Source organism: Hippoglossus hippoglossus, chromosome 22 (genome assembly GCF_009819705.1).
Source record: "Hippoglossus hippoglossus isolate fHipHip1 chromosome 22, fHipHip1.pri, whole genome shotgun sequence".
NCBI lineage: Eukaryota > Metazoa > Chordata > Actinopteri > Pleuronectiformes > Pleuronectidae > Hippoglossus > Hippoglossus hippoglossus.
Window position 1 is genome coordinate 205,490 of NC_047172.1, and position 10,160 is coordinate 215,649.

At 47.1% G+C, this 10,160-nt stretch overlaps 1 protein-coding gene across 1 annotated transcript in view; it reads left to right on the forward strand.

Moving 5' to 3' along the window:
* The window catches only part of tyro3 (TYRO3 protein tyrosine kinase), a 12,851-nt gene extending 3,415 nt beyond the window's left edge, over window positions 1–9,436 (forward strand). Inside the window, exons 4-19 of the mRNA XM_034575784.1 lie at window positions 634–804; window positions 2,160–2,246; window positions 2,474–2,589; window positions 2,661–2,841; window positions 3,712–3,854; window positions 4,024–4,162; window positions 4,685–4,808; window positions 5,116–5,207; window positions 5,480–5,575; window positions 5,657–5,737; window positions 5,848–5,940; window positions 6,014–6,135; window positions 6,505–6,614; window positions 7,994–8,153; window positions 8,347–8,483; window positions 8,583–9,436. Of these exons, the coding sequence (XP_034431675.1) occupies window positions 634–804; window positions 2,160–2,246; window positions 2,474–2,589; window positions 2,661–2,841; window positions 3,712–3,854; window positions 4,024–4,162; window positions 4,685–4,808; window positions 5,116–5,207; window positions 5,480–5,575; window positions 5,657–5,737; window positions 5,848–5,940; window positions 6,014–6,135; window positions 6,505–6,614; window positions 7,994–8,153; window positions 8,347–8,483; window positions 8,583–9,024 (2,294 nt within the window). The 3' untranslated portion in view covers window positions 9,025–9,436. The remainder of the gene's footprint in view (window positions 1–633; window positions 805–2,159; window positions 2,247–2,473; window positions 2,590–2,660; window positions 2,842–3,711; window positions 3,855–4,023; window positions 4,163–4,684; window positions 4,809–5,115; window positions 5,208–5,479; window positions 5,576–5,656; window positions 5,738–5,847; window positions 5,941–6,013; window positions 6,136–6,504; window positions 6,615–7,993; window positions 8,154–8,346; window positions 8,484–8,582) is intronic.
* Window positions 9,437–10,160: the final 724 nt, after the last annotated feature.

Sequence of the window (10,160 nt, forward strand, 5' to 3'; positions counted from 1 at the left end):
CAGAGGAGTCGCACAGCATTCAGCGCCTCAGGGATAAACATCGTCACTCCGGAGGACACGCTACAGAAAAGTGTCTTTTGTGTCTTCTACTTCCGACACAATTATTTCAGTTTCTGCTGTTTTTGATCTTTTCTCTCTTATAACTTCAACTGTTCAGCACCGCCTCTTCATGACAAACAGATGTCCTTATATGGACAAATAGAGGCGTGGCAGTGTGTTAATTGCAGAGAGCAGACACGCGCCTGTCGATTTTAGAATGATTCTGACTCACAAACATATGCAAGGTGGTGAGAACAAAATCGGCTGGTGCACACACACTTATTTTGTGTGGAGATTAAGAACATTAATGCACATTAATGCATTCATGTTAGTGAATGAGGCCCAATGTGAGGATTCAGTTCTCGATCATGAGAATAAAACAGCTGATCTGTGTTTTTCTTTTATATTTATGTGGGTGTGTCCAGGTGAAACTAGGAGGTTACGTCACTTTTACTGTTGCTGCCACAATGAATTGTGGGACATTTTGTCCTTTCCTTTCATAAAGGAGAGTCTGATGTTTCCTATGCTAAAGGAGATAAGTTAGGAAGCATTGAAGCTCCTTCCCTTTTGAAGTGCATCCTCTTCCTCCTGCAGGTGTTCCTCACTTCCTCCAGGAACCTCAGGATGTGGCCACATTCCCTAATGAGCCCTTCAACCTCACCTGTGAGGCGGTCGGCCCCCCCGACCCAGTAGAGGTGCTGTGGTGGCTGGGGGGGGTCCAGGAGGGAGAGGCCAGATTGTCCCCCTCCGTCCTCCATGTCCAAGGTGAGACAATCTTCTGATTTAAAGTGTGTGTGTGGTGTTGACAAAAACATGACAGCTCACCATCCAGGTGCATTATGGGAAAAATTATTGATTTTTATAGATTTCTGCCCGAATCTCCCTCTCATCCAGTTTCAGCTTTCAGGGACATGAACACACTCTCACACACGCACACTCTCTCACACTGTCTCACACACTGTCACGCACACACACACACTCTCACTCTCTCTCACGCTCTCACACACTGTCACACACACGCACACTCTCTCACACTGTCTCACACACGCACACTCTCTCACACTGTCTCACACACGCACACTCTCTCACACTGTCTCACACACTGTCACACACACTCTCACACACTCTCACGCTCTCACACACTGTCACGCACACACACACTCTCTCACGCACACACACACACTCTCACACACACGCACACTCTCTCACACACTCACGCTCTCACACACTGTCACGCACACACACACACTCTCACACACTCTCACGCTCTCACACACTGTCACGCACACACACACACTCTCACTCTCTCTCACGCTCTCACACACTGTCACACACACGCACACTCTCTCACACTGTCACACACACGCACACTCTCTCACACTGTCTCACACACGCACACTCTCTCACACTGTCTCACACACTGTCACACACACTCTCACACTCTCACACACTCTCACGCTCTCACACACTGTCACGCACACACACACTCTCTCACGCACACACACACACTCTCTCACGCACACACACACACTCTCTCACGCTCTCACACACTGTCTCACACACTCTCACACACTGTCACACACACTGTCACACACACGCACACACGCTCTCACACACTCTCACACACTGTCACACACACGCACACTCTCTCACACTGTCTCACACACTGTCACACACACGCACACTCTCTCACACGCACACACACACACACTCTCACGCTCTCACACACTCTCACACACTGTCACGCACACTGTCTCACACACACACACACACTCTCACGCTCTCACACACTCTCACGCTCTCACACGCTCTCACACACTGTCTCACACACTGTCACACACACGCACACTCTCACACGCACACACACACTCTCTCACACGCACACACACACACTCTCACTCGCTGTTCAGCATAGGTTACCATGGTGATTTACCCTGATAACAATGGAACGATTTTCACAGGACTGAAAACTCTGAATTAAACCTGAAGTTAACCTGAAGACCACAAATCCTGCTTCGTAGTTCAGGGCCCTGAAGGAGAAACACGTAACAGGTGTTTTCTGATGTGACACTGGTGTTAATGTCAGTCAAACTCTGACCTTTGACCTGTGACCTCTGCAGGAATAAACAGCAGCTTCAAGTTTTACTGTGAAGCAAAGAACACCAGAGGAATCTCAGTGTCCAGGACCGGCACAGTTCACATTAAAGGTGAGTTCACACCAGCGAGTTCTCCCGAGAACACTGTTAGTCTCTGTTAGCATCTATTAGCCTCTTTTAGTGTCTGTTAGCTTCTGTTAACGCCACACAGATATAATTAAAAAGATTTGGGGCTGTAGCCTCGGACCTCCAGCCCGAACATCAGCTGTCGTTCAGACCTGTCAGTTTGCTCGCGCTCAGCTCTTATAGGACCATACCTCTTTGGGGGCGGGGTTTAGTGTTGCCTGCTGCTCCGGTCGAACTCCAGGTCCTGAGGATGGTGGACAACAACATCACGTTGTCATGGAAACCAGTATTCACAGGTCACTCTGAGCTGTCCACCTGCATCATCCAGGTAACACAGCCACACACACTCTCTGTGAGTGAGCTGATCCGAAAGTTATAAACTATAACCCTCCCCCTCAGCTGTTGAGGCGGTCCATTAGGAGGCGGGATCTCCCTCAGCAGAAGGTTCTGGTTCCTCCTCACCTCCTCGTCCTGTCCGGTGTGAGGAGTCACTCCAACTACAGTGTGAGGGTCTCCTGTGTGAACGAGGTGGGGGCGTCTCCTTTCTCCCCCTGGCTGCACTTCCAGACACCTGAGTCAGGTGAGACAGGTGATGTCACACCTAAACACGTCAAACTGTCCCTGAGTTTTTATTCACCTGAAAACAACCATGACCTCAGCTGAGGTTTGAGCGATGAGACGCAGTCAAGTTCACATGAGACCGTGAGCATTAATCAACCCTCATCTTCAACGTGTTGTCATCAGTGTAAAGTTTCTCATGTCATTAGTAAACACTACAGGTGTGTGTGTGTGTGTGTGTGTGTGTGTGTGTGTGTGTGTGTGTGTGTGTGTGTGTGTGTGTGTGTGTGTGTGTGTGTGTGTGTGTGTGTGTGTGTGTGTGTGTGTGTGTGTGTGTGTGTGTGTGTGTGTGTGTGTGTATTAAGTTTGTGAAGAAGTTCATGAAATCATTGCTCCTCAGAGGAATAGATGGATCAGCTGAGCTGTGACTCTCTGTCAGCTACAGAGCTGAAGAGGAACCTGGGGTTGTTCTTATTTTCTTCTATTAATAATGAATAATAGGAGCTTCTGGCTTTCTGGTAATTTATCAGACTTTCTTTCCAGGCCAGGTGAAAATCATATTGACTTCCTCTCCAGCTTCCGTGATGTTTTAAAACACGTGTTTGAGAATCAAACCATGGAGCTAATCTCCCTGGTTTACTTTCTTCTTTTTTAGCGGGGGCACAGCGTCAAGGGTTGTTTTTAATGAGGTCGCTGTGATCAACTGGTGAATTTCTTGTATGTTAAATCCCCATTGGTTGTTTCCTTGGTAACAGGTCTATCCTGGTTACCATGGAAACATCAGATATCACTAATCTGATATCAGCAGTAGCTTGATGACATCACTGTTACGTCACAGCTGGACATTTTCCTGTGATGTCACTTATCTTACGACTGTATGACCTGTGTGCAGTTCCCTCTGCAGCCCCAAGGAACCTGACCTTTGACCTGTCGGAGCAGCAGCTGAGTCTGAACTGGGCGATGCTTCAGGAGGACGAGCTGCAGGGGAACCTGCTTGCCTACAAGGTGCAGTGGATTCTGGGGGGAGAACATCAGGTGAGAGTCGTCTTCTGATTGGTTAAAGCTGAAAAATCACTGTTACCAACTTCTGTCAGTTAATGATGACCACTCAGCATTTACTTACCTGACGGCAAGCCCAGTGAGTGGACCTGGTCCTGGATCTAGACCTGGTCCTGGTGTCTCATGTCTTGCTGTGTGTTTTCAGGAGCCTCTGCTGTTTAAGGAGAACTGGGCTCAGCTCTCAGGCGGAGGTCGGTTCCTTAATGCCTCCTTCCAGGTGTCGGCCTGCACCTCAGTGGGTTGTGGACCCTGGAGTCACCCAGTCCTGGTGCTGCCGGCCTCAGGTACACTACACCGTTTTTTTGTGTGTATGTGTTTATATTTATTTATTACAGTTGCTCTGATGCCATCCTAATCTGCACGTACGCTTGACTTATCCACCCATCAGGAAGGAATTATTTTCTCATAATTAGAGATCTGCATCATGAACATTACAAAAATAAAGTAACAGCCACTGTGCCAGGATTTCAGTGACTCCGCCTCGATGATGTGACTGGTTGCAATGAGCGCTCAGTCGCAGCGCTCATTGCAGGAATGCACAAGAGTCTCTTTGCAAAGTGCTGCAGCCGTGGGAATGAGCGGCCATGTTTCTGCTAAAAGGAAAACTAAATGTCCTCTGACCCATCTAATTGGATCCGCTATTAATCAGAAATGTCAATTTTTACCAACCTACCCACCTGACTTGCGGATCAACTAAGAGTCCGTGGGTAAAACTGCATTTCATGCATCCCACACACGTATGTTTATTTATGATAAAACAGGAGAAATGTCATTGTTGACTTATTGATTCCCTGCTGGTCCCTCAGTGCAGTTCCAGGTCCAGCGGAGTCACATGTGGGTCGGCCTCTTGCTCTGTCTGTTTGTGGCCACCGTGGTGGGTCTGCTGCTCGCCATCCTCGCTCGCCGCCGGGGGAAGGAGACACAGTTTGGGTAGGACGCTCTGGAACAGATGTTAATTTACCTTTTTGTTTTAAAGATGTACGTCTTCAGTAGGAACCAATGGGCTCAGAGCCACAGAGGGGGGAAGGTGTTGAGAGTCGGACAAACAGACATGTTTAACCTGTGTGTGTAAGTGTGTGACCTGCTAACAAAAGGGAAAGTGTGTGTGTGTGTGTGTGTGTGTGTGTGTGTGTGTGTGTGTGTGTGTGTGTGTGTGTGTGTGTGTGTGTGTGTGTGTGTGTGTGTGTGTGTGTGTGTGTGTGTGTGTGTGTGTGTGTGTGTGTGTGTCGGCCCTCAGGTGGGCGTTGAAGCCTCCAGGTGCCGAGAGCTCTGTCTCCTTCACCGCCGCTCGCTCCTTCAGCAGAAACTGTGCTGTGCCCGAGTCGACACGTGAGTCGTTTCTAACCTTCAGTCTGTTTACACTCAACACAAACACCTTCACCAAATGGGTTTGTGTTCACCTGCTGCTCGTCAGCCAATCACATCATCTGCCTGAGTATAGAGGTGGAAACGTGAGTCTGTCTTCCACATGTCACAGCAGCTGTGATGTCACATGGCGTCAGTGTGAGACCTGTTGTTATGTCTGTGTAAAAATTCAAGGTGAAGTTCACCTGAAACAACTTTCACTGAATCTACAGTCGTGTATGTGTGTCTCCCTCCAGTGGACAGTCTGGGAATAAACAATGACCTGAAGAATAAACTGCAGGATGTCCTGATTCCAGAGAGGCTGATCACACTGGGACACATGCTGGGGAAAGGTAACACAACATTCTGTACACAACAAACACAACAGTAGAAGTCAGATACTCACAGGTCCAAGTGTGTGTGTACCTGTGCAGGTGAGTTTGGCTCGGTGCGTGAGGCCTTCCTGAAGGCAGAGGACACGTCTGTCCAGAAAGTGGCTGTCAAAGTCCTCAAATGTGAGTGAGACCTCCGTCTTCTCTGGGTTTGTGATGACTTGTTGGGACGAAAAGTGTTTGAAGTGTGTGTGTGTGTGTGTGTGTGTGCGTGTGTGTGTGTGGTCCCCCAGCTGACATCACCTCGTCAGGTGACATCGAGCAGTGTCTGAAGGAGGCGGCCAACATGAAGGACTTCCATCACCCCAACGTCATCCAACTCATTGGTAAGACACACACACAGGCATGTGAATCAGGGGTCAAAGGTCAGCAGCTTTGATTGATAGTCCTGTCTATTAGGAGTGAGTCTTCACCGGCGTCGAGGTCAGCGTCTACCCATCCCGATGGTGGTTCTTCCGTTTATGAAACATGGAGACCTGCACACCTTCCTGCTGCTGTCCAGACTGGGAGAGCAGCCGTTTGTAAGACCACACCCTCACCTTCAGACCACACCCTCACCTTCAGACCACACCCTCACTTATAGACCACACCCTCACCTTTGGACCACACCCCTGCATGTATACCACACCCTCACGTATAGACCACACCCCCACCTGCAGACCACACCCCTTAAGACACACATATTAAGGTGACTGCGTTAAAAGATGTGACTTATCTACCACTAGGAGGGGATCCAGATGTCTTGGCTTCAGATTGAGGAGAATGATTGGTTACATGTGTTGGATGTTTGTGGAGCTTTAATGATACAATCATGTCAAAATGATTGTATCATTTTTGAGTTTATACAAGTGATGTCTGTCCTGACCTCGTCCTCCTGCCCCCTCCATCAGGACCTGTCCCTGCAGACACTGGTGCAGTTCATGTTGGACATCTCTCGGGGGATGGAGTACCTGAGCAGCAGGAACATCATCCACAGAGACCTCGCCGCCAGAAACTGCATGTGAGTGTGTCCACCAATCAGCTTGCTGCAAATTCACTCAAACACTGCTTTGACCTACGCTATATAGGTTATATACAGCCAGAGGTTATGTACAGCCAGAGGTTACGTACAGAGGTTATATACAGCCAGAGGTTATATACAGCCAGAGGTTATATACAGCCAGAGGTTACGTACAGAGGTTATATACAGCTACAGGTTATATACAGCCAGAGGTTATATACAGCCAGAGGTTACGTACAGCTACAGGTTATATACAGCCAGAGGTTATATACAGCCAGAGGTTACGTACAGCTACAGGTTATATACAGCCAGAGGTTATATACAGCCAGAGGTTATATACAGCCAGAGGTTACGTACAGAGGTTATATACAGCTACAGGTTATATACAGCCAGAGGTTATATACAGCCAGAGGTTACGTACAGCTACAGGTTATATACAGCCAGAGGTTATATACAGCCAGAGGTTACGTACAGCTACAGGTTATATACAGCTACAGGTTATATACAGCCAGAAAATAAATGATGTTATCAGGTTTCAGCTGTGCATTAAAGCGAGTCGGGGAGCGAGGCGGAGTTTACACTCACACAAACAGAGTGAGGCGCAGATGAGAGAGAAGAACTTATCTTGAATGAAGCGGTAAATGTTGAACAGTGGCAACAATAAGTGTGAATACAGGGTTACCATGACGATCAGCTCCGCTGCTTCAGGATCAGAGCAGAAGCAGCAGTTGGTTTGTATCGTGTCTGAGTGTCGTCCTCCACATTCACTGACCTGAGCTCACTTTAACTGATGTTTACTTTGTGTTTGTTTGAGACATGTATTTAAACACATTATGATCTAAAACATAACCCTCCTGTTTACAGCTGGTTACATTAACCCTGTTTTAATATTTATTTAAGACCATCTTTTGTTAAGTCCATTTTATTTATTGTCTGGGTTGTGTGGTTTATTTTATTTGTTTTATTTGAGAAAATTATAGTAATTCTAATTCAAATGTCAGACTGAATATTCTTAAGAATTCAAAGTTCATTGCTCTTTGGAAGGGTGGACGTGCAGGATTATGCTCTAATATTATCATTATTTCAATGCTATGAAATTGTTTCAAAATGATGACAATATTATTTATCAGAATAATTAGAATCGAATCGATTTGGGAAATCAGCTGTGATACTAAGCCCTAGTTTAGAAATTACCATTGTATATGTAAACTGTCAAGAAAAAGTATAATAGGTGTTGTGTTGGGGTTCAAATAGGTGTGTGTGTGTGTGTGTGTGTGTGTGTGTGTGTGTGTGTGTGTGTGTGTGTGTGTGTGTGTGTGTGTGTGTGTGTGTGTGTGTGTGTGTGTGTGTGTGTGTGTGTGTGTGTGTGTGTGTGTCAGGCTGGATGAGAACTTGATGGTGTGTGTCGCAGACTTCGGTCTCTCAAAGAAAATCTACAGTGGAGATTATTACAGACAAGGCTCCGTCTCCAAACTGCCGGTGAAGTGGATCGCTCTGGAAAGTCTGGCTGACAACCTGTACACCACACAGAGCGACGTGGTGTGTACACACACACACACACACACACACACGTATGTACACACACGTACGTACACACACGTACGTACACACACACACGGTAAAAATTGTAACATTACTCATTTTAATGAAATAGTTATGTGTATAACCCCTGTATGATGATACTGGTGTGATGTAGTTTATCAGCGTTACGCACCATCTGTGTGTGTTTCAGTGGGCGTTCGGCGTAACGATGTGGGAGATCATGACTCGTGGTCAGACACCTTACCCCGGGGTGGAGAACTCTGAGATCTACGAGTTTCTGATCAAAGGTGAACGACTGAAGAAACCTCCAGACTGTAGGAACGACATGTGAGTGTGACATCATCACTTCATCACTTCATCATCTGTTCGGGTTAGCGTTAGCGTTAGCGTCTCGACTAAGTGTGTCTTTTCTTCTTCGTTGGTGAGTTATGACATCATGCACAGCTGCTGGAGTCCGGTTCCTAAGTGTCGTCCCAGTTTCCAACATCTGGTCGGCCAGTTGGAGGTGCTGTGGCGCAGCTTGTCCCCTGCCCCCCCACAGAAGGAGCCTCTACTCTACGTTAACCTGGAGGGGGAGGAGGGGGAGCCAGGCAGGGAGAGAGGGGGAGGAGAGAGGGAGGCAGCAGCGTCCAGCTGGAGCGTCCCCTGGCAGCAGCGGGCGGGGGACGAGGAGAAACACTGGCTGATGGTGGCATCTGGGGCCGAGCTCGCCATCGGGGGAGACTACAGGTACATCATCGGGCCCCACGGGGGCCCTGAGGAGGAGGATGCTGAGGGAGGAGGGGAGAGGAGGAGGAGGGAGTCGATGGACACGTTACAGGAGGAGGTGAGGGACGAAGATGACGATGATGTGGTCATTAATGTCTGACTGACCAATCACAGCTCTCCTCCTCCTCTCACCTGATTGGATCTGTGCCTGAGCTCATCAGTCAGCTGATCAGAGAGGGACACTCACTTAGTGGCTCTGAGCAGCAGCAGGCGGGTGGAGAAACTTAATTTGGACTCACACACGTAGGACACTAATTAAAATAGATCTAAACCAGTTCCCACAAAGATAGAAGTTCTTGTGAGGAGGAGAAATTTCATTTTAACCATGAAAAGTCAAGTGTTTTTTTGTTTTAGTCGTGTCCTTGAAGTGGTCACGCTGCCTGTACGTGTTTTATTTAAATGAACCTTGTGATGAGGATTGATAAACGTGATCATGTGACCACAGAAACTACAGCAGCACATTCTGTCCACAGACTTTTGGCCACACGTTCTAATACAAACATGTTTGACTCGTCCGCATGAAACGACCTCGACACGTGACGTCACTGTGGGACCGAACCGGATTCAACTGAACCGGACTCAACTCACTGTTTTTATCAAATTTAAATGACTGGCTGGGACCAACGGACTGGATTCATCTGGACTGGACTGATCTGGAGCAGTTTTCTTTAACATATCACTGAATAATGTGTAAACGTGTTTCACTCTTTGAAATGAAGTTAACTACCTGCTGTTTGAATTTAACTGCTCGGCATGACGGGATATGAAGGTACGGCGTGTTGTGTCACATGTTGTCATGTCCTCACCTCTGTCCACCAGATTGTAGATAATAAAGTTTTCTTTGTGTCATGTCGACTCTAGTTGCTTATTGTTTCCAACAGATTGACTCCACTGCAGAGGAGTCTTCCTGAACACACACTCACACAAACACACTGGATGTTCATCATTCAGTATCTAATTCACATTTAGAACTGGGCGTCTGCTCACATGGTAACACGTAGATTTACACGACAACAAACACGACAACAAACATGAGAGCAAACGTGAACAAACCAGAAAAGACATTAGAACAAGTGTGAGAAGTCGGACACGTTCTCAGTGAGACGATAATGACGATGTAATATCCGTTTATTTCTTCGTTTAATTTTTTTATGTTAGATTTAAGAAAACTGTCAACAAATGAAAATAAATCGAAATTTCTCATTTGTTTTTATTTTAGGAACATGTGAATTTTTA